Source organism: Symphalangus syndactylus, chromosome 5 (assembly GCF_028878055.3).
Source record: "Symphalangus syndactylus isolate Jambi chromosome 5, NHGRI_mSymSyn1-v2.1_pri, whole genome shotgun sequence".
Taxonomy (NCBI): Eukaryota; Metazoa; Chordata; class Mammalia; order Primates; family Hylobatidae; genus Symphalangus; species Symphalangus syndactylus.
In genome coordinates this window covers 86492235-86515901 of record NC_072427.2, presented here as the reverse complement: position 1 = coordinate 86515901, position 23667 = coordinate 86492235, and the positions used below count along the sequence as shown (strand labels likewise).

The 23667-nt window shown below is 57.3% G+C and overlaps 1 protein-coding gene across 1 annotated transcript; it reads left to right on the top strand.

The window, feature by feature from the left end:
* The first annotated feature begins 444 nt into the window (after positions 1–444).
* On the top strand, positions 445–22369 carry PWP2 (PWP2 small subunit processome component). Its single transcript, XM_055279865.2, has 21 exons — positions 445–611; positions 2149–2261; positions 5647–5741; positions 6073–6172; positions 6515–6658; positions 7115–7250; positions 7542–7771; positions 9642–9785; positions 10586–10656; positions 11217–11353; positions 12081–12229; positions 12364–12511; positions 12676–12826; positions 13065–13245; positions 15435–15582; positions 16867–16975; positions 17756–17821; positions 19094–19312; positions 19410–19560; positions 19714–19788; positions 21789–22369. The coding sequence occupies exons 1-21, from the start codon at positions 483–485 to the stop codon at positions 21961–21963; spliced, it is 2871 nt and encodes a 956-aa protein (XP_055135840.2). The 5' UTR covers positions 445–482; the 3' UTR covers positions 21964–22369.
* The last annotated feature ends 1298 nt before the right edge of the window (positions 22370–23667 follow it).

The following is a 23667-nucleotide window of genomic DNA, read 5'->3' as shown; positions in this document are numbered from 1 at the left end:
CCGAGTAGCTGGGACTACAGACATGCGTCTCATTTTTGTTAGTAGAGACGGTGTTTCACTATGTTGGCCAGGCTAGTCTCGAACTGCTGACCTCAGGTCATCCACCCGCCTCAGTCTCCCAGGCGTGTGCCACCGCACCGGCCAGCATTCGGGACTTTATTCATAATTCCTTACCCAATAGTTCACAAGAACGAAGACATTTGGGTGTGCAGGGCTCACCCAAATGTTGTGGACGCTGCTGTGCCGACTGGGCGTCCGTGCGGAGGGCGCCCTGCGCTGGAGCGCGCCTAAAGAGGCGCCCTGCAGTGTGGCTCTGGGGTGTGGGCGGGGCCCGGAGAAGGCCCCGCCTTGGGAGGGGTTGGGCCTCGCGTTCAAACTCCGCCTTGGGGCGGGGCGAGAGCGAGGAGGCTCCTCTGGCCTCCTGGGGCGCTGCGGACCGTGGTGCGCGGCCCCGCTCCGGGCGCGCGCGCTGTGGGCGGTGCATGCCGTCCCTTCCCGGAAGTGCGTACTGTGGGAGGTGCCGCGCGGACCCCGGGGAAGTGTCTTTGTGGGCGGCCGCCGGGTTGAGCTGCGGCACACGTGCGACGGCCGTGATGAAGTTCGCTTACCGGGTGAGCGCGGGCGGCGGGCGGTCTGTTCGATCGGCACGGCTCTTCCGGTGGACGGCGCCTGTGCTGGCTCCGGGTGGGCTGGGGACGCGTGGTCTGCTTTGGCGGCGTCTGGCCGCGTGGGGGTCGCCGGCGGTCTGCGCGCCCATGGCCTCGGGGACGCCGGGCTGTGGTGAGGCTCCTGGGAGAGCTGGGACGGAGGCGCCGACGGCTTCTCGGAGGGAACAGGGACATTTGTCGGGGTCCCGGGATATTTTTAACCTGAGTATGGTCCAGCCCAAAGGCTGGAGTTGGTGCCGTCGGGGAGGGCCCAGCACCCTCGGGAGGGATGAGGTGGGACGGGGCGTGGGCGCGCGCAGGAGGGGTGAGAACAGGAGGGACCCGGGGCCCGGGGCTGCTCCCTAACGAGCGAGCGTCCAGGTGAGCGGAAGGGCGGGGAACCCAGGTGTGAGTTGTGTTTCCCGAGGCCGGAGGGAATTCCTGAGGCGGACGCCCTCAGCCTTGAGCGCCGGGGAAGACTTGTCTCAGATGTGAAGTGCAGGAGGCGGGTAAGACAGGTAATAAGAGGGGGCCGCGGAGCCGGCCTGGGGGTCTCTGAGGCGTTTGCTACAGCTGGCTGGTTATGGGGACGCCCGTGTTTCGCACAGTGGCCCTGACTGTTGGGCTTCCAGGGCTGCACGGGGCGCCTGCTGCTGAGCCCACCGTGTACTACACTTGTCGTGTCCGAAACTGAGCATGGTACTGGCCCCTCAGAGTGCTGCTCCTGTGTCCCCTGTGCTGGTGGAGGCACCGCTGTGTGCCCAGCACCAAACCGGAAACCATATCCACGTCCTCACAGGCCAGGACTTCAACCACCTCAAATTCCTATTGCAAGGTGGCAAAAAATGTGCCTTGGAGCCTGCCTGGCCGCTTAAAGTCCTTCTGCTGACCAAGCACCTCCCTGAGGTCCTGAGGGCGCTGTCCACTCACAGCTTCGGGGCCTGGCTGGTGCCTTCCCATTTAGAGTCCAGCTCAGGTGACCCTTCCAGGTGGCTCTCCGTGACCACCCTTTAAAGTAGCCCTTCCTCCCACACTTCTCATTCCGCTCCTGCTAGAGATAGAATATAAGGTGTGCGTGTCTGTGCGCATGGCAGTCTCCAGTGAATGCTCGTGCTCGTGAATTAGTCAATAGGATGCCGGCTTGCAACACTTCCGGATGCCTTGAGCTCTAAGCACTTTTGGGGTGCTGTTCCATTGTTGCAGCTTTTTTCTTGAAGTGTGGGCTCCATGCCCCTCTTCACCTGGCAGGCGCCTCCTATCTTGGGAGGCTTCCTCAGTGCTCACAGGGACATCTTACCCATCTCTGTGGGAGCTTGGGGCCCCCCGGGCTCCTCTGGTCTCCTGAGGATCAGGCTCACTTCTTCCTCTCTTCACCAGGAAATGTGAACGGGCCCCCAAGGTGGGGTTCTCTATGCCATCTCTCTGCCCAGATGCCTCACTTAGTGCTTTTCTGGGAGTCGACTGTTTTCTTTGTGTTAAGACAATTTTGTTTTCTTTACAGTTTTCAAATTTGCTGGGTACGGTGTACCGGCGTGGGAACCTAAATTTTACCTGCGATGGAAATTCAGTTATCAGTCCTGTGGGCAATAGAGTCACTGTATTTGACCTTAAAAAGTAAGTATGTGAAAGTGGTATTTATAATAGTGATATTGATTACTATTATCACTATTATTTTTTTTTTTTTGAGACGGAGTCTCGCTCTGTCACCCAGGCTGGAGTGCAGTGGCGCAGTCTCGGCTCACTGCAAGCTCCGTCTCCCAGGTTCACGCCATTCTCCTGCCTCAGCCTCTCCGAGTAGCTGGGACTACAGGCGCTCGCCACCACGTCCGGCTAATTTTTTGTGTTTTTGGTAGAGACGGGGTTTCACCGTGGTCTCGATCTCCTGACCTCGTGATCCACCCGCCTCGGCCTCCCAAAGTGCTGGGATTACAAGCGTGAGCCACCGCGCCCGGCCATATTATCACTATTTTTTAAGTAACATATGAAAACTGATAGTGTCTTCTGTGCCTTCCTTTTAATGGTACACCCGTTAATTAAGGGAGCCCAGGACAGGACTACAGGATGGATTAGGGTCTCAGATCAGTTGTGGAAATTGGCAGCCAGACCCAGTTCTTCGTTCTAGTGCCTTAGCCAGGCCCCATAAAGTGGTGTGTCACTTGGCTCTGTTACCTGGGAAGGGACCCTGTCTCTGTGCTGTGAAGGGTGGGTAGGGGAAAAGGTGTAGCGCAGGGTTAGCCCTTCCCCCATCAGGGAAGGTCCCTAAGGGCTGAGGCCAGGGCTGCTGGGGGACTTGAAGGTGCCTTGGACCCCTGCTCGGGAGCCCTGCTGCCACTGGGCCTCACCAGTCAGACGGGCAGGCCCAAATCTTCCAGCTCTGCAGCTGGAGGTCAGTGTTTTTCACTGGGGTTTAGCGGTTTCTTCCTGTGTGCTGTTGCACTTTGCTTCACGGCTCTGTGCGGATGCTGTTTTACCACAGAGTGAAGGTGTGTGGAAACGCTGCTTGGAGAAAGTCGTTCGGTGCCGTTTTTCCAGCAGCGGGGGCTCACTTCATGTCTCTGTGTCACATTTTGGTAATTTTGCAATATTTCAAAGTTTATTATACCTGTGAGGGTGATCTGTGATCATCTTTGCTGTTACTATCGTAATTGTTCTGGGGTGCCGTGATCCATGCCCACATAAGATGGCGAGCTTAATCCGTAAGCATTGTGTGTGCTGTGACTGCTCCACCGACGGGCTGCTCCCCACCCCCCCACGTCTCTCTCCCTCTACTTGGGTCTCCCTATTCCCTGACACAAACAATATTGAAATTAGGCCAATTAATAATGGCCTACAGTGGCCACTATGTGTTCATGTGAAAGGAAGAGTCACACAACTCTCATCTGAAATCAGAAGCTAGAAGGGACTCAGCTCAGTGAGGAAGGCATGTCAAAAGCTGAAATAGGCCAAAAGCCAGGTCTCTGCCACCAAACAGGCAAGCTGTGAATGCAAAGAAAAAGCTTTTGAAGGAAATTAAAAGTGCTACTCCAGTGAACACACAAATTACAAGAAAGCAAAATAGCCTTATGGAAGATACGGATAAAAGTTTGAGTGATCCAGGTAGAAGATCAAAGCAGCCACAATATTCCCTTAAGCAAGTCAAAGCCTGATGCACAGCAAGGCCCTACCTGTCCTCTGTTCTGTGAGGGCTGAGGTGAGGAAGCTGCAGGAAAAAAGTTGGAAGCTAGCAGAGGTTGGTTCATGAAGTTTAAGGAAAGAAGCCATCTCCACAACATGAAAGTGCAAAGCGGAGCAGCAAGTGCTGATGGAGAAGCTGCAGCAAGTTATCCAGAAGATCTAGCTGAGATCATTGATAAAGCTGACTACACTAAACTACAAAATTTCAATGGAGACAAAACAGCCTTCTACTGGAAAAAGATGGCCAGGCGCAGTGGCTCATGCCTATAATCTCAACACTTTGGGAAGCCAAGGTAGGCAGATCACTTGAGGCCAGGAGCTTGAGACCAGCCTGGCCAATATAGTGAAACCCCATCTCTACTAAAAGTACAAAAATTAGCCAGGCATGGTGGCACATTCCTGTAATGCCAGCTACTCAGGAAGCTGAGGTGGAAGAATTGCTGGAACCCGGGAAGCAGAGGTTGCAGTGAGCCGAGATCGTGCCAGTACACTCCAGCCTGGTCAACAGAGCAAGACTCTATCTAAAAATAAATAAATTCAAAAAAAAGAAAAAGATGCCATCGAGGACTTACATAGCTAGAGAGAAATCAATGTCTGGCTTCAAGCAACAGGCTGACTCTCTTATTAGGGGCTAATGCAGCTGGGGCCATTAAGTTGAAGCCAGTGCTAATTGACTGTTCTGAAAACCCTAATGCCCTTCACAATGATGCTCAAGCTACTCTGCCTGTGCTCTATAAGTGGAAGAGCAAAGCCTGGACGACAGCACATCTGTTTACAGTATGGTTTCCTGAATCTTTCCAGCCCATTGTTGAACCCACTAAGGTTCCTTTCAAAATATTTCTGCTGTTGGACAACGTACCTGGTCACCCATGTGCTTTGATGGAGACGCATAAGGAGATGCTGTCTTCATGCCTGCTAACACCACATCTCTTCTTCAGCCTACGGGAGTAACTTTAACTTTCAAGTCTTACCATTTAAGAAATATATTTTGTGAGGCTCTAGCTGCCAAAGATAGTGATTCCTGTAATGGATCTGGGAAAAGCCAATAAAAAGCTTTCTGGGAAGGAGTCGCCATTCTAGTCATTTCATGATTCATTCAATGAGGGCAAAGTGTCGACATTAACAGGAGTCTGAAAGAAGTTTAGTACCAAGCCTCATGGATGACTTTGAAGGGTTCGAGACTTTGGCGGAAGAAGTGACTGCAGATGCAGTAAAAATAGCAAGAAGATTAGAAATGAAAGCAGAGCCTGAAGATGGGATGGGACTGAATTGCCGCAATGTTGCCATCAACCTTGAATGAATGAGGAGCTGCTGCTTATGGATGAGCAAAGCAAGTGGTTTCTTTTTTTTTTTTTTTTGAGACAATGTCTCACTCTTGTCCCCCAGGCTGGAGTGCGATGGCGTGATCTCGGCTCACTGCAACCTCCACCTCCCGGGTTCAAGCGATTCTCCTGCCTTGGGCCCCCCACCAAGTAGCTGGGATTACAGGTGCCAACCACCACGCCCAGCTAATTTTTGTATTTTTAGTAGAGATGGGGTTTCATCATTGTTGGCCAGGCTGGTCTAGAACTCCTGACCTCAGGTGATCCACCCACCTCAGCCTCCCAAAGTGCTGGGATTACAGGTGTGAGCCACCATGCCCGGCCAACAATGTCATTTCTTTTTCAGGAGTGGGGGGTATCCACAGATGAGCTCTGGCACGTGGGGTCCAGTAAGATTGGAGGCGCTACTTGGGGAGGGTAAGCCACTGGTCCCAGGCCAGGCCTGGCCTGTCTCCCTCATGTGACTTGAGGACCAACAGCACACTGGTTTTTGTCTTTATCAGCAACAAATCTGACACGCTGCCCCTGGCCACTCGGTACAACGTCAAGTGCGTGGGACTGTCCCCAGATGGCCGCCTTGCTATCATCGTTGATGAAGGTACTTGCCCTTGATGTGGGGGGGGACTGAGGGGACCAGTGAGGAGGACTCAGGGCTGTGTGGGTCTGAAATGATCCACTCCCCAGTCACTTCCGTGTCGGGGCCCGGGCGGGGGTTGGGGATGAGGGTGTCACGGGTGAGGCTGCATCTCCGCCGCAGGCTGTGTCTGTGGCATCACCTGTGGCAGGGCAGGGCCTCATGGCCCTTTGGCATTCTCAGTCCTGACTCCTCACAGTGGACGCAAGAAAGACCTTTCTCCGTTTTTCCTGAGCTGTGTATCTGGGGTGGCCCCTGGGGTAGCTGCGCGGTGGTGACCTCTGGCGTCCTGCAGGGGGCGATGCGCTGCTGGTCAGCCTGGTCTGCAGGTCTGTGCTGCACCACTTCCACTTCAAGGGCTCTGTGCACAGCGTGTCCTTCTCCCCTGATGGCAGGTAAGGGGGATGGCTGTGGGGCAGGAGGGGGTTGGCCGTGCATGCCAACGGTGAGGCCCACTGCCCAGTTCTTTTCCCTGGGCCCCGGGTTGTGACGTTGGGCACACGGCCCAATCTCTGGCACTGGTGACCCCTTTTTCTGGAGCAGAAGGCTTGGTGCTGCCAGGCTGCCCTCCCTCCAGGGCTGTTTCTTCCCTGACTTCCGCTTCCTCTGCTCCTCAGCCTCCTTCCTGCAGGAGGCGGGACTCCAGAAGGCCCAGGTGGGCGCAGGCTGAGACTCCACAGTGCCCTTAGGGCCATTGCTGGTCTTGAATATCAACTGTGTCCGCATTCCTTCCATAGGAAGTTTGTTGTCACAAAGGGTAACATTGCCCAGATGTATCATGCCCCTGGGAAGAAGCGGGAGTTCAACGCCTTTGTTCTGGACAAGACGTATTTTGGGCCCTACGATGAGACCACCTGCATCGACTGGACGGATGACTCCAGGTGCGGCCTCGGAGGCTTGGGGGGAGCGGGGCCTGAGAGAGGTCCCTTGGACAGGTCCCCGCCTTTGGGCCCTGCAGCTTCATTCTGCAATGGCGTCTTGGTCTCCTTTGGGGCTGGGTGCTGCCCGCACCAGCGGGACTGGCTGGGTGGCTGTGGTCGAGTCTTCGCGGCTCTGAAGTGTGTGCTGTGGCCGAGCTTCCTGCCCCTGCGCCGCTCTTTCGCCTGTTTGTCCCGGAAACCAGGAATGCTGCGATTGGCTCGGGCAGCGTCTGGGAGGTGTGAGGAAGGCAGACAGGGCAGGGGCTGTGCCGGGGTGTCTTCCTGTGCCTGGAGGCTTCTCAGCTCACTCTGAGACCACGTGGGGCTGTAGCGGTCTCCGTGTGGCCCTGTGGAACGTGCACCTGGCTGCTTTGTCGTGGCCACGCCCTGAGGAGGTGCCATCTCCCGCTTTTCCAGGTGCTTTGTGATTGGGAGCAAAGACATGTCCACCTGGGTGTTTGGAGCCGAGCGCTGGGACAACCTCATCTACTATGCGCTGGGGGGACATAAGGATGCCATCGTGGCCTGCTTCTTTGAATCCAACAGCCTGGACGTACGTCCCATTGCCAAGTTCCCTAGCCTGACAGTGGCCAAAAGCGGCTAGTTCAGGGAGGCCCCAGGCTGCAGGTGGCCTCATACTGTGATTCCCCCAGGCTGTTCCCATGTGGCCTGGGGGCATCTAGGGACCAACGGCAGCTGTTGCGGCCCATTGAGAGTTGTTCTCAGAGTTCAGAGGGGCCTTCGGTGCCGCTGGTACTTGGATCTGAGCTGGAGGGAGGTGCTGGGTTGTGGCAGCTGGGCCAGTGTGGCTGGGGCTGGGGTGACCCTGTGCTTCCCCTTGCAGCTGTACTCACTCAGCCAGGATGGAGTGCTGTGCATGTGGCAGTGTGACACGCCCCCCGAGGGCTTGCGGCTGAAGCCCCCTGCGGGCTGGAAAGCAGACCTGTTGCAGCGGGAGGAGGAAGAGGAGGAGGAGGAGGACCAGGAGGGGGACAGAGAGACCACCATCCGGGGAAAAGCCACTCCGGCCGAGGAGGAGAAGACAGGAAAAGTGAAGTACTCACGGCTGGCCAAGTAGGTCTCCGAGCGTGTGGTGGGCTGCAGTGGGGCACTCCTGTGGGAATCTCTTGCCCTCGGAGGGATCTGGATGTGGGGTCCCCAGGGCCGAGGAGTGGGAGGTACAGAGAGCAGGCCTGCGTCTCAGGGCCCCGGTTTGGGCACCCTCGAGTGCTTGGGTGTTGACCCTGCCCCTTAAGCAGGGTCCCTGCCTCGGCTATCTGAGCTGCCTGTGTGCCCAGGGCAGGGTGGAGGGCGGTGGGTAGGGGTGCATAGGGGGCAGGGAGGTGTGCGGCCTCTCCGTGATGGGAATAGCAGCATCTTGGGCCCTAAGGGGTTTAGGAGTTGACAGTGGCCCCACCAGCTTCTGTGGAGTTTGGTGTGAGCAATAGTCCCTTGGCCTTGTGCAGGGAGACGCCGGGAGAGCATTTGGCAAGGCTGGAGGGAGGGGCCGGGCTGTGAGTGGGCGCAGCGGGTGGTCTGAGTCCTGCTTCGGGGCCCGCTGGTGGGTGGTGCTTGGTGCTTTTTCGGGCACTGAGCTGGGCTGTGCAGCCCCACATCTGAACTCAGTCCCCCAGATGAGACGAGACTGATCCTGGCCCCGCGGACTGCCCGTGGGACAGCCTTAGCTGTGCCTGGAGCCCTGGCAGAGATGCCGCCCTGATTCGGGGTGTCTTGCGTCTGGGCTGTGGGGGAGGCTGGTCAGGAACACATGAAGGCAGAGTTGCCCGCAGCTATGGTGTCTCTGTCACCCGGGTGTCCCAGCCTGGGCCCCTCCTTGCTGCAGTTACTTAGCACCTGCTGTGTGCAGGGCTCTGAACTTGGCACCGAGACACACTGCCCACCCTTGTGAGGCCTCCTCTCCGCTGGGGAGGAGAGGTGCAGTGATGAGGTGGCTGTGTGCGGAGGTGGGTGGCAATTGGGGTCCCTGGGCGGGGAAGGCACCCACACGAGGCCCTGCCTGTGGAGGGAGCTAGGCAGCCAGAACGGGCTGCGTTTGGAGGTTGTTCGGGTTTGATGGGTAGGTGGGAGTCGTGGCCATGAGAGTCCTGGGTCTGAGGAGCAGGGAGGGCCGGCTGGACTCCAGTGGGAGGAGGGTGCTTTGCCAAGGGCAGCGGAGTTGGAGGGTGGCCAGGACAGGTCCAAGTGGGTCAGTGCCCGTGAGTCAGTGCCCGCGGGTGGGTCAGTGCCCACGAGTGAGTCAGTGCCCGCAGGGACTTGGGGGTGTTGTGCTGGAGTCAAGACTTGAGTGGGGACTGGAGGAAGAGGAAGGGATGATGGGCCCCCCCCAACCCCGCCCTGGTGAAGGGAGGTTCCAGGCAGCTCCAGGAAGACAGTGTGCCTGCTAGGTGGGGACTGCGGGCTGTCAGCGAGAAGCATGTGAAGGGAGGGCCTCCCGCATTGGCAGCCACTTGTTCAGGAGGGACGGGGGCCAGAAAGAAGAGGGAAGGACCAGGGCTGAGCTACATTGTGACTTGGGGAGGTTTTGAGGGCAGAGGCGCCATCAGGGTCACCTTCGTTTGCTGATGGGGACCGAGGGTTCCTTAGAGGAGGAAGCAGCAGGGGATGATGGGATTCGGGGTATGCCCGGCAGCCATGCCGCGCCTCCCGCACCTCCTCTGCCTCCAATGGGCACTGCTGCCTCTGGATGCACCACTAGCTCTGGTGTGGGGCCAGCTGGCGACAGTGGAGATGCTGTGTGAGGTTCCCTTGGGGTCCCGAGCTTGGGATGGAGGCGGGCAGCTTCGGGGCCTGAGGTGGAGAGGGAGAGGGCAGGTCTGGGACCTCCTGCCTGGATCTGTAGCCTGTGTCCTGGAGCCCAGAGCGAGCTGGGGTGGCAGCCTGGCTCTGCGCTCCTCCTCACAACTCTTCTCTCTCGTCAATTCAGGTACTTCTTCAATAAAGAAGGAGATTTTAACAACCTGACAGCTGCAGCATTTCATAAGAAGTCTCACCTCTTGGTCACTGGCTTTGCTTCTGGAATCTTCCATCTTCATGAGCTGCCAGAGTTTAACCTCATCCACTCCCTGAGGTAAGCCTTTGCTTGCAGTGGGGTGTGGTTTTATGCACTCACTGGCCCTGAATCTCAGGGCCCAGCCAAGCCTGCCCTTAGCAGTGGGGGCAGCAGAGCCATTTGGAGTGCCAGCTCAGGCCACAGGACGCCAGCCCGAAACCTGCCCAGCTGCTGGTGCTGGTCAGTGCGACAGTGTTGCCGCCCCCACTGGCAGTCAGCAGCATTGGTCTCGGGTCAGTCACAGCCTTTCGAGTTTTTGTCTCCACTTTTCTTCATCTGTGAGACACAGACAACAAAAATACTATGCTCATAAAATTGTGAAGTTGCAAGTTTTTGAACCCTGGCCTCCCCTCTGGGCCTTCGCTGATTCTTTTCTTTGAGACAGAGTCTTGCTCTGTCACCCAGGCTGGAGTGCAATGGTGTAATCTCGGTTCACTGCAACCTCCGCCTCCCAGGCTCAAATGATCCTCCCACTTCAGCCTCCTGAGGAGCTGGGGCCACTGGTGTGCGCCACTACGCCCTGCTAGTTTTTAAATTTTTTGTAGAGACGGGTCTTGCTGGGTTTTCCCAGCCTGGTCTTGAACTCCTGGGTTCAAGCAATCCTTGCCTCTGCCTCCCGATGTGCTGGGATGGCAGGCATGAGCCACTGCACCTGGCCCTCTGATACTTGAACTGAAGTGAACTGTTGGAGTCTGGTGAGTGGGTGGGGTAAGCTCGACACACAGGGATAGAATCTGGTGTCTGGGGCTGCCCTGAGTGGGCACTGGGGCTTCAGCCTGGGCAGGCTGGCCTCCCACTTATAGGCCCGTTCTCTGCAGCATCTCAGATCAGAGCATCGCCTCAGTGGCCATCAATAGCTCGGGGGACTGGATTGCTTTTGGCTGTTCAGGTTTGTCCCCAGCCTGGGTGGTAGAGATGGACTCCCCATTAGGGACCACTGCTGCCCGGCTACAGGCCTACTTGATTGACAGCCACCCACTGGGGGTGCCCTCCCCTTCCCCAGTTGTCTTCCGTGGGGTGCCCTCCTCTCCCCCAGCCGCCTTTCAGAAGGGGCCCTCCCCTCCCCCAGCTATCTGCCATGGGGTGCCCTCCCCTCCTCCAACCGCCTTTCAGGGGGTGCCCTCTTCTCCTCCAGCTGCCTCCCGGGGGTGCCCTCCCTGCCCTGGCCCTCCTCAAACACCTCTCTGTCTTAAGCCCCTTGCTCAGGGGTGGGGGGTCATAGCCTGTCTCACTTGTGACCGGCAGCCACTGGTTGCATGGGCGGGGCCCATCACTGGCTGGTGGAGCTGCAGCATCGAGCAGTGGTCCCGGCCTATGCTTGGGGGTCTGTGCGTTTCCCCCCCTGCCCGGCAGCTTTCTCAGGCCTGTGCCAAGTGGGAAGGTGGGCCAGGCCAGTCTGACCTGGGGTGGGCCTGAGCCAGGTACCCCAGCTTCCCCCCGTGTGCACAGGCCTGGGCCAGCTGCTGGTGTGGGAGTGGCAGAGTGAGTCCTACGTGCTCAAGCAGCAGGGCCACTTCAACAGCATGGTGGCCCTGGCCTACTCGCCCGACGGACAGTACATCGTGACTGGCGGGGACGACGGCAAGGTAGGCTCCTGTCCCCGTCCCGTTGGCCTCTGTGCCTGGGGGGCTCTGAAGATGCAGCAGTCTGTGGGGCTGTGCCTTGACAGTAGGGCTGGTGTTCACAGCTTCACCCAGGCTCATTAGCTCAGTAGGCGTTTAAAAACATAGACAAATTTGAATGGAGAGGGTTGGGTGTCCCTCTTTCCCCTTTCTGACTTGGTCTCCTGCATGGTGGTGGCTGCGTGGCCAAGAGTGGGTCTGTGGTGCCGGCAGCTGGCATCCGGCCAGTGTCCAAGGGGCTCCAGTACATGGCCGAGGGTGGGTCCATGGTACCGGCAGCTGGCATCTGGCCAGCATCCACAGGGTTCTGGTGTGTGCAGTGCCCCCGTGGGCCATCTGGGCTTTAAATGGGCTTTTCCTGGAGGTGACAGGAAGAAACTGGGGCAGACTGCCCACTCACCACCCACTCAGCACAGCCTCAGGCCTGTGGAGGAGGCTGGGTGAGCCAGGGCAGCCGTGGGCACAGGGGCAAGGCTCTCAGCATGTGGCGTCACGTGCGGGGGTCTCAGGGATGGGGTGTCAGTTGCAGTTGGGGGTCTCAGGGATGGGGTATTACTCACGGGTAGGGTCTCAGGGATGGGGCAGTACAGGGGCAAGCATCTTAGATGGAGCGGCATGGGGACAGGGATCCTGGCCGAAGCCGTGGCACACAGGGTTGGGGTCTGTCCCTGCCCCTCCTGTCCTGCCGCAGGTCAAGGTGTGGAACACCCTCAGCGGCTTCTGCTTTGTCACTTTTACGGAGCACTCCAGCGGGGTGACCGGTGTGACCTTTACTGCCACCGGCTACGTTGTGGTGACCTCATCCATGGACGGGACCGTGCGAGCCTTTGACCTTCACAGGTGATGTCTTTGCTCCGGGTTGGCTCGGGGTAGGCTTCCCCCACGCAGAGGCGAAGGTGGAGGGTGAGGCTGCAGCGCAGCTGCTGGGGCAGGGCACCCTGGCACGTGACGCTGACCTTGCCTCTTCTGTGCAGGTACCGAAACTTCCGCACCTTCACCTCTCCACGCCCCACCCAGTTCTCCTGCGTGGCGGTGGATGCGAGTGGCGAGATCGTCTCTGCAGGGGCGCAGGACTCCTTTGAGATTTTCGTGTGGTCCATGCAGACAGGCAGGCTCCTTGACGTAAGCACCCTGAGGGGCGGGGCTGGGGCTCGGGAGGGGCCCTCCTGTCTCCTGGGAGTGGAGCACAGGGAGCTGAGGTTACACTCCGAGGGCCCATGCCCCTGGCCCAGACCTGCCCAGAGAGCCGCCACCTCCACTCTTCACGCCTCCTTGCTCTACGGTAGGTTTTGTCTGGACATGAAGGGCCCATCAGTGGTCTGTGTTTTAACCCAATGAAGTCCATCCTGGCCAGTGCCTCCTGGGACAAGACGGTGCGCCTATGGGACATGTTTGACAGCTGGAGGACCAAGGAGACGCTGGCCCTGACCTCTGATGGTGAGCACGAGGCAGCAGGCAGGAGCAGCGGCCTGGGGACCAGCAGCATACTGTCACACCCGCTGCCCTGTTCCTGGTTGTTGGAGTTTCTCCTGAGAGGAGATTCTTGTGTACCAGACCAAACAGGCGCTGGTCTCTTAGGGGTGCCAGGGCACGGCCTGGTCTCCAGCCAAGGATGGTTGGTGGCCTGCCTGTGGGAAACTGGGGTCTTCGTTACTTACTTTGCATCTCTGTTTAGCTCTGGCTGTGACTTTTCGCCCTGATGGTGCGGAGCTGGCTGTGGCCACACTGAACTCACAGATCACCTTCTGGGACCCCGAGAATGCGGTGCAGACAGGCTCCATTGAGGGCAGGCATGACCTCAAGACCGGCAGGAAGGAGCTGGACAAGATTACAGCCAAGCACGCGGCCAAGGGGAAGTGAGTGTCGGCGTCGGGCGTCCTGATTCGGGACCCCAGACAGCCACCAGGCTCCTGCAGCTTCTCCATTTTTGGCTTTGTCCTTCGTTCCTGAGACCGCTGAGTCCCTGTGGGTGGAGGCAGGTGGTCCTGAGCCCTCTGGGGAGAGGCCATGTCCTCCTCAACTCCTGGGCTTGCACAGCCCCCAGTACAGGAGGACGTCTGGATTTGCTGAACATAAACTTGTTCAGCTGAGAGCTTACATCCGCTTCCAAACCTTGATCCTGAATTATGACATTGTCCTGGTGTGCAGAGGGGAGAGCAGCCGAGTGCCCGAGCTCACACCAGAGACCCGGCACCTGGGGAGGCTGAGGCAGGAGGATCGCTTGAGCCCAGGAGTTTGAGACCAGCCTGGGCTACATGGCAAAACGCCATCTCTACACAAAATAGAAAAATTAGCCAGGTGTGGTGGCTATGGTCCTAGCTAGTCGGGAAGCTGAGGCAGGAGGATCGCTTGAACTCGGGAGGTCAAGGCTGTAGTGAAGATGGCGTCATGCCATTGCACTCCAGCCTGGGTGCTAGAGCAAGACCCTGTCTCAAAAACAAAACAAACAAAAGCAGAAAACAGCCCTGGCAGCCTCCTAAGAGTAAAAATGCAGGTCCTCAGTCACCTCACCTGGCTAGAGAATGCTACGTGGATGGTGAAGAAATAGTGTCACGTTGTCTCGAGGAGTTGGGCCAGCACAGCACTGACTGAATTGCCTGCTTGGGGTCCTGGCTGGGCTGTGAGGCTCACCTGGGTGGGGGTCAGGCTTAGGAGAAGGGGGAGGATCTGTGGGATGTGCCTGGGGTGGGTGTGGCCTTGGGGCCTGGACCTGTGTCCCAGGAGCTCAGAAGCCTGTTCAGCAGAGGGTCTTCCCCCAGAAGGAAGTAGTGACCCTGTCTTGGAAGTGGTCGCCTGTGTGCAGTCCTCATGGGTTCGCCCAGAGTGTGGAACTGCTGGGTGCTGGTGGTTCTGTTTCCAGCTTGGAGGAGCTGCACGGTTGCCATTCCCACGAGGAATGCCGTTGGCTTCTGGCTTCTCCACCTCCTCACCAGCGCTTGTTGCTTTATTATTATTTTTTTTAATGAGAGCTGTTGTGGTGGATGTGAATTCGTATCTCACTGTAGTTGTGATTGTAGTTTATCTAATGACATTCAGCATTTTCTGTCTGCGGCTTGGCCATTTGTAAGTCTTCTTTGGAGAAGTGTCTGTTCAGGTCTCTTGCCCATTTTTGAATTGGGTTGTGGATTTTAGGGGTTTCTGTGATACCTGATATGCAGATATTTGTTCCGCTTTGTGAACTGTCTTTCCACCGTTTTGGTGGCACTCTTAGTTCTGATGGCGTCCACTTCGCTCATTTTTTCTGTTGTTCTTTGTTCTCTACTGTCATAACTAAGGGACCTTGCCCGCCCCGAGGCGTCTGTTGAGCGGGGCGGTAAGGGCTGGTTTCTGGTTTCTGCAGGACTAAGCAGACGTGACTGAGAGTAGGCTGCTTAGGGTGGAGGCCGACTGGCCGCCGTTTTGTGCTGACCTCAGCAGGGAACACCGTTCCTTGAGCCACTTGGTCCTTTTGTGAAAAAGACATTGACTCTCAGGAAGCTGAAGCATCTAAGGGTGGTGCTGGCTCAGAGCTGAACCAGGTGACAGCACCACTGGACGTTGTGGGTTTTAAAATTTTCGCCTGAGTTGAGGCAGCGAGCCTTGGCGAAAGTTGCTGAGGCTGGCGTTTGCTTCCTGGAGGGCTGGTACAGGATCTCCTCTATTTCCTAAGGTTAGTTTTTATTTTATTTATTCTTATTTTGATTTTTGATTTTTGAGACGGTCTCGCTCTGTCACCCAGCCTAGAGTACAGGAGTGCGATCATGGCTCACTGCAGCCTCCAACCCCCGGGCTCAAGTGATCCTCCCACGTCAGCCTTCTGAGTAGCTGGGACTATAGGCACGTGCCACCACACCCAGTTAATTTTATTTTCTGTAGGAACAGGGTCTTGCTGGATTGCCCAAGCTTGTCTTGAACTCCTGGACTCAAGCAGTCTTCCCAACTCAGCCTCCCAAAGTGCTCAGATAACAGGCGGGAGCCACCATGCTGGCCTGAAGTTGGTTTTTAGGAGCCATGTGCTGAGGTTTCCGCGGTGGCCACCCTAAGTCCACGTCTCCTGTCCACCCAGGGCCTTCACCACCCTGTGCTACTCCGCAGACGGCCAGAGCATCCTGGCGGGAGGCATGTCCAAGTTCGTGTGCATCTACCACGTCCGCGAGCAGATTCTCATGAAGAGGTTCGAGATCTCTTGCAACCTGTCTCTGGACGCCATGGAGGTGAGCCGGCAGCGCGGGGCCGGACGGATGTTGCTTCCAGTGCAGGTGGAATGCGTCAGGCTCCTGCGTTCTGCACTCCTGGCTCCATGGGGCCTTGGGCACAGTTGTGGTGCTTGTACTGTATCTAAGTGCACGGACCCCCCACCTGCCCCAGCATAGCCCGGCCGCGAAGCCCAGTGCCTGCCTCAGCCGTGTGTGGAGCCGCGGTCCCCAACCCTTTTGGCGTTTGGGACCAGTTTCGTGGAAGGCAATTTTTCCACAGACAGGGTTGGGGGGATTGGTTTTGGGATGAAACTGTTTCACCTCAGATCAAGATCACCAGGCATTAGATTCTCAGAAGGAGGGTGCAACCTAGATCCCTCATATGTGTGGTTCACAATAGGGTTTGTGCTCCTGAGAATCTAATGCTGCCACTGATCTGTCAGGAGGCAGAGCTCAGGTGGTAATGCGAGCAATGGGGAGTGGCTGTAAATTCAGATGAAGCTTCACTCACTCACCTGCCCACCACTCACCTCCTGCTGTGCAGCCTGTTTCCTAACAGGCCATGGGCTGCTACCAGGGGTTGGGGACCCCTGTTGTGGATGACCCTGCCGAGGCTGGTTGCTATGAGGCTGGAGCTGTAGAGGGCAGTGCCCAGCACACGCTGGCTTGGGAGACATGGACGCCTGTCAGGGAAGGAGTGAATGAAGAGGGTGCTGGTAGGCCCTGCCCGATGGCTTCCTGCCTGGGGTCCCACATACAGGGCTCTGCCTTCACTGTCCCCACTGGTGCCTGCCCTCCCCCCTCAGCACAGCTCTTGGCTCAGGTCCCACTCACATGCTGGCTCTTGCAGGACCTCAGAATGAGAGTGAGGGAGCCCTGGTAGCCTCTAAGCAGGGGTGTGGCTGCTGGGTTCACATGTCCACGCCCTATCGGGGCAGAAGCCCACCGTCCCCTAAGTGTTTCTGGGGGAAAGTGTCCTTGGCATTTTCACGAGGGAGTAGACGGCCATCCTCGCTGTGAGCCTCAGCCCTTGTGATGGTGGCAGCAATGCCGGCATGTAGACCTCAGTCCATCCCCCTCCACAGCCTCCACACCTGCCCTGCTCCACAGCTTCCACACCCACCCTGTCTGCAGCTAGCTCTGCCGGAAGGGTCCCTGGGGCGCTGCAGGGCTTTCTCCCTGTCCTCGTTCTAGACAGAGCTGAGGCTGGTCTGGTGTTGGGGTCAAAGAGCAAGGGTAGGAGAGGAGGGCCAGGCGGCCAGGCCATCAGAAGCAAGGCATCCACTGCTTTTGCTGTTCTAGGAATTTTTGAACCGAAGAAAAATGACAGAATTTGGCAACCTGGCACTAATTGATCAGGATGCTGGGCAGGAGGATGGAGTCGCGATACCACTGCCAGGCGTCAGGAAAGGTGAGCAGAGGTTCCTCCCGCATCTGCCCACCAGTCACCGGTCCTGGGTGACCGTGCACATGCCCCTGGTTGGGGCTGCAGTGTGTGGAAATAATGGTCACTACATGGTGACGTTTGCTGGACACTGGGGGCATTGAAGGCCCAGTGGGTTGGTGCTGGTGCCGTCAGCCCCTGTGGCAGGAGAAGCTGCCCATGTGTTGCTGCACGTGGCCTCCCTGCCCTGGTGGGACCCATCCATTTGCTCTTGGGACTGGGTGCCCCCGTCTGCTGCACAGCACATGGAGCATTCTGGCGTGAGGCCACGTGTGCCGCACAGAGAGCCAGGTGCTCTAGAAGATCCGGGTCCCAGGTAGACCATCCTGATGGGACACTCGCCAGCCAGAAACCCTGAGTGCCTCCATATGCAGGCCCAGGGTACCGTGCTGAGCACAGCAGACCCACTCCTGGGCTGGGCGGGGGCCCTTTTCTGGGTTGGACACACAGTCTGCAGGCCGGGCTGGCTTTTTGGAGCATCTGCCCCACGGGCTGGGCCATCTGTTTGGCAGCTCACCCAGAACAGCCTCTGCGGCCCCAGCACGGGCACACCTGCCGCAGCTGCAGCCAGGGAAGGGCTCTTTATGCCGCCGTTTTGTGCAGGGCCCAATGAGTAGAGGCTGCTGCTCTTGATGGGGCTCCCACGGCACCCCCCAGCCAGCCAGCAGACCGCAGGATGACTTGCTTCGTGGGGAGGGCAGCCTGGATGTGCTGTCCAGTGACCACTGTCGCTTCTTTCTTCCCCAGGTGACATGAGTTCTCGGCACTTCAAACCTGAGATCAGGGTGACCTCACTCCGCTTCTCTCCCACTGGTGAGCATTGAGCCATGGGCTTTTGGTGCCAGTGGGCACTAGGGCATCTGTGCCGGGGCAAGGCTGGCCACCATGGAGCTGTCTGCAGGCCCTGGGCTGTGCCCTGTGCCCCTGGGTATGAACATGGCCCTGCAAACCGTGCAGGCCACAAGATGGCTGTTGTCCCTGAGGATGGACGGCTATGACGGTGCCAACCTCAGATGCACTGAGCTTTGAAACATGGCATGCCCTTGCTCTAGCAGCTCCCCGAGTGCCCTGGACATGCTGCCTGGCTGGGGCAGCTCTGCCATCATGGAGAGCCCGTCTCCTCCGCACTGCCCCCATCCTCTTGCAGTGGGGAGGAGGGTCTGTGCCACAGGCCTGTGGAGCCTGGCAGTGCACATGGTCCCCACACAGAGGAGCCAGGAGCAGGGCTATTGGCAAGCGTGCTCCAACCTAGACTGTCAGAGCCAGGGGCAGAGAGGCCCGTGTGAGCCAGGGGTCTGTGCCCTGGGGCCCAAAGGCCAAATCTGGCCGGCCTCCTACTTTGGTCACTGATGTTTTACTGGGACATTTTACTGGGCGTTTTTTCGTTGGTGGATCCTTCTGGCTGTCTCTAGTGCTCCGTGCAGCACTGAGTAGGTGCAGCAGAGACCACAGGGCCTGCGGAGCTGAAGAAGCCTGAGCTTGACAGAAGACTTGGCTGGCTCCTGGTGTCAGGAGAGGAGGACGCATGCATGTACATATTTGCTTATATGTGCATCCCTGGGAGAGTAACTTCTGGGATGATCCATTCATTCCTTCCCAGGGGAGTAGTGGGGTGGGGGCTAAAGGCAGATGTCCCGGTTCCTCTTGACTTTTGCACTTTGTCCCGGGGGAATGTACTTAATACTGTTTCTTCAAAAAAAAAAAAAAAAAAGAAAAGAAAAAAATGTCGGAAGGAATGAGCTTAAATTTTTAGGTGGCCGGGCGCGGTGGCTCACGCTTGTAATCCCAGCACTTTGGGAGGCCGAGGCGGGCGGATCACAAGGTCAGGAGATCGAGACCACGGTGAAACCCCGTCTCTACTAAAAAAATACAAAAAATTAGCCGGGCGTGGTGGCGGGCGCCTGTAGTCCCAGCTACTCGGAGAGGCTGAGGCAGGAGAATGGCGTGAACCCGGGAGGCGGAGCTTGCAGTGAGCCGAGATTGCGCCACTGCACTCCAGCCTGGGTGAAAGAGCAAAGACTCCGTCTCAAAAAAAAAAAAAAAAAAAAAAAAAAATTTTTAGGAAAGCACTGCTTAATTTCCCAGGGCGCTGCTGGGCGGCCACCACCACGGAGGGACTCCTCATCTACTCCCTGGACACCCGCGTGCTCTTTGACCCGTTTGAGCTGGACACCAGTGTCACCCCCGGGAGGGTGCGCGAGGCACTGCGCCAGCAGGACTTCACCAGGGCCATCCTCATGGCCCTCCGGCTCAACGAGAGCAAACTGGTGCAGGAGGCCCTGGAGGCGGTGCCCAGGGGCGAGAGTGAGTCGGGGCTTCGGTGTTGGGCGCCAGGGGTCACCCTCTTTTCCCCTGGTTTGAGGTGTTGGCAGAATAAGCATGTTTTTTTCTCCTTTTGCAGTTGAAGTGGTCACCTCCTCCCTTCCTGAACTGTATGTGGAGAAAGTGCTGGAGTTTTTAGCTTCCTCCTTTGAAGTGTCTCGCCACCTGGAATTCTACCTCCTCTGGACTCACAAACTGCTCATGTTGCACGGACAGAAGCTGAAGTCCAGGTAGAGGGTCTCCCCCGCAGTTCATCTGTGGCTCAGGTCACTGGACCAGCTTGTCCTGCTGGATAAAGGGAACTTTGACATGCAAATGCAGCATGAAGTGAGCCCACTGTGCCACGGGGTGAGCACCGCACGCTTAGGGAGTCTCCCTTTCAGAGCCGGGACGCTGCTGCCTGTCATACAGTTCCTCCAGAAGAGCATCCAGCGGCACCTGGATGACCTGTCAAAACTGTACGTGCGGGTACAGGGCCTGGGGGTGGGTGGGGTGCACGGTCCCCTGCTGGTCCCCACTGTGGAGTGCTCCTTGTGTCATCTGATTTGAGCACAAAAGGAACCAGTGCTGGAGGCTTGTCTTCTCACCTGCGGGTGAACTGCACCTGCCCGGCCACCCCGTGGTTGACCAGCTTGGGAAATGGCCTGGCGCTGAATGGAAAGCAGCAAGCACTGTGGCAGGCAGACAGGCTGCAGGTGGCGCGCTCCAGGGGCGGCCGGAATCCTCCAGGCTCTTGGAGGGATTGCCACATTCGTAGGACCAGGCAGCCTTTCCTGAATTTGCAGGTCACCTGCACAGGCAGTGGGGGTGGTCACAGGACTGTGAAGCCAGGCAGCCTGGAGTCCTGGAGGTGTGGCTGCCCTGAGCTGTGGCTCCCCTAGAAAAGGGTGCTGCTGCTGCGAGGATTCATCCACGGGCCTAGGACAGGGCCCGGCCCTCCACAGTGCTCACTCTGCAGGGGTGCCCGCCTCTTCTCCTGTCATTTCTTTGTGGTTTGTGCCTTTTTTGTCCCTAGCAGTTCACCTTCCCTAAAGGTCCAGCAGAGCCGGGACTAGGCAAGCCTCAGAGTAGCCATGTGAGGGGTATCACCCTCTGTTGCCAGTCAGTTGCCAGGTTTCCCAGCTGTGTTTCTGAAAGGTCTGTTCTCTGCCCTGTCTGCAAGTTGCTCTGTCCAGGGTTCAGGGGCTGAGGCCTGAGTTTGGGCCTTGTGGGTTCATGTGGTCCTCCCGTCTGTCCTTGAAGTGTCACTCAGTCTTTGGAACGAGTCCCAGAGTCTAGGTCAAGCCTTTCCTCCCCTCATGTTCTGGGTGCCCTACAGAAGGCTGGGATATGCCCTGATCCACAGTTTTGGTGCTAGGCCTTCCCTCGGCTGAGATGTCCTGGACTTTGCACAGAGCTCTCTGTAGAGGAGGAGGGTTGTCTAGCTCCTGTATTTATTTATGTATGTATGTATGTATGTATTTATTTTTAAATTCATTATTCTTTTTTTTTTTTTTTTTTTTTGAGACGAAGTCTCACTCTGTCGCCCAAGGCTGTGTGCCAATCTTGGCACATTGCAACCTCCGCCTCCCAGGTTCAAGCAATTCTCCTGCCTCAGCCTTCCAAGTAGCTATGGTTACAGGCACACGCCAGCATCCCCAGCTAATTTTTGTATTTTTAGTAGAGACAGGGTTTCACCATGTTGGCCAGGCTGGTCTCAAACTCCTGACCTCAGGTGATCTGCCTGCCTCTGCCTCTCAAACAAAGTGCTGGGATTATAGGTATGAGCCACCATACCTGGCTGAGCTCCTTTACATTTATTCCCTCTTATGGGATGTTTTTAGAGTTCACGTAAGCGCACTGTTCCTTGGCCTCCTGTCTAGGCGCTCACTGCCAATCTGTAGGGTTGCCATTGGCTGTCAGGAAGAGTCCTGCATAGAGGGTCCTGTGACCTGCAGGTGCGATGGGGCGCTGCCTGCCTTCCTTTCTCACCCATTTATCTTTCAGTTCTCCTTTACAAGGTGCTTTTCTATGTAAAGTGATGGTGGTGTCACTTTTCTCCTTTATTCCATTAACTCTGGAAATTAACTGATTCAGAGCGTGCCTTCCTCCCCTCTCGCTCCAAAACACCACATAGCTCTGCAGCGGTCTCTTCCTAAGTGTTTGGTGGAACTTGCTGGTGAAGCCATCTAGATTGGGCCCAGTGGAAGGGCTGAGCTGCCAGGATGACCCCAAAGGGATGGGATGTTATAGTTGGGTCCTTGGGTCCTTGAAGGCCTTTGCTGCCCCAGGGCTGGGTGGGGCAGAACCAGATTGTTGGGGCAGGGAAAAGAGGAAACAAATGGCTGCTGAGGTGGAGGAACCGGCATGTCCAGCCCCTGCTGCTTTTCTCGGGGGTCGCAGAGGAGGTGGTGGGGTGCAGGACAGGCCAGGGCCTGGGTGTTGCTGGCATTGACCCGTCCGTGTGTGTGATTGACAGCTGTAGCTGGAACCGCTATAACATGCAGTACGCACTAGCAGTTTCCAAGCAGCGGGGCACAAAACGCTCCCTAGACCCGCTGGGAAGTGAGGAGGAGGCAGAAGCATCTGAAGATGACAGCCTGCACCTGCTCAGAGGAGGAGGCAGAGACTCGGAAGAAGGGATGCTGGCCTAGAGCCAGCCAGTTGCAGCGTTGGATTGTGCCGGCTAAGACCTGCCAGGGAGATGGGACCCTTGTGCCACCTGGGCCAGCAAAGAGGAGGGGTCCAGAGAGCAGCTGAAATACTGTTGCTGGTGATGGTGACTCGCTTTTCCTGTGCACACGTAGCCCATCAGGACAGCGAGCCGATGGGTCATGCCAGGGGCCGGCACACACTGGCACCCGGCCCCAGGAGCGGGGCCGGGTGAATGGTGATGAACGTTGAAAATGCCTCTCAGAGAGGTATTCACATGAACTTTGTATGACTTATTTATATCTTTAACATAAAGGTTTGATAAAGAACTTAGTGATAAAAAAAGATGGAGTTTTCTAACATGTGAGGATGTAGTCTGCACTTCAGATTAAAAAGGATTATGTTGTATTCTGGTGTCTTGTGGGGGCTCAAGACCTGCCTGCCTGCCCGCCCACCAGGGCTTCTGTCCTGGGGAAACAGGCTGACAGAGCAGCATGCTCCTGCTGTCTAGCAGGGGCCCTGCCCTGTGACCTGTGCATATCCTTGGGGTCAGGGGCACAGAGCCTCTCCCTGACCTCTTGGGGACACTTTGGAGTCTGGGGCTGGGATTGGCCTGTCTTGGCGAGCTCACTCAGACCTGCACCAGCTCTGCGTGGGCCACACGGAGGAGGGGACAGCTCCTCCCCTCTGCAGTGCCCTTGGGAACGATCATCATGAGAGTGGCTTGGGTCTCCATCATGGTAGGGCATCCTGCTCCCCACAGCTCAGTAACAGCCTCCAGGGTCAGGACCTGAGGCTGACCCAGTGCGGTGGGCACTTCAATGACTGCCAGTGCTGTCTGCCAGGCCCAGCCTGTCCCTCGCCAGCGGTGTGGCCCACAAGACCCTGGGTAGTACCTGGCTCCCTTGCTTATCTGGGAAGTGGAGCTGATATCTGCCTGCCGGCCTCCCGGGGGTGGTGTGAGGCCTCATGTGCTAGAGAGTGGAGATGAATATGACAGGCGGTGCCTTGTGGCCCACAGCGCTGTGCTTAGAGGCCTGCAGACCAGAGGTCTTCGTAGAAGGGAGGAGCTCAGGCCCTGGTGCCATCAGGTGTTCTGTGGCTGCACAATCTCTGTGACCTAGACTGGAGAGAATCCTTAGCTATCGCCTGCCCAAAGCACAATTTCCACCGTTCCCCTGCCTTGCCTCGCCCTTTTCCGTGAAACAATTTCCAGTGTTCCCCCTCCTTGCCTCACCCTTTCTGTGTCACATGTGCATGGCGATGGACACCTGAGTAGTCGCCCCTGAGACAACTGGAGCTGTGGCTCTGCAGTGGGGTCTGGGAGCTCCCAGCCAGGGGCAGCTCCCGTGCACTTGGTAGAGATAGGGTCCTGGCCCCCGCACCGACTGAGTGAGAGTCTGCATTCGGCATTTCTTTTCGGAGTGGCGTTTGGTGTTTTTTTGTGCCATCCCACAGCCCCATTGCTCCCACCAGCTGATGCTCCCTGGCTGGCCGCTCCCCAGGAGCTGAGAAGCCTGAAGAGGGCCAGGCACGGAGGAGCAGGAACGAGGACAGTCAACTGTGCCAAGCTCGTCTTTGGTTGTAACTGGTAATGTCCCATGTCTGTTATTCTAGTTCTCCACTATCTTGCAAGGATTAGCAGTAAAGTCCTAATGATGGACGACGTGACAGTGGGGAAAGTGACAGCCGTGGGCTAGGTCATC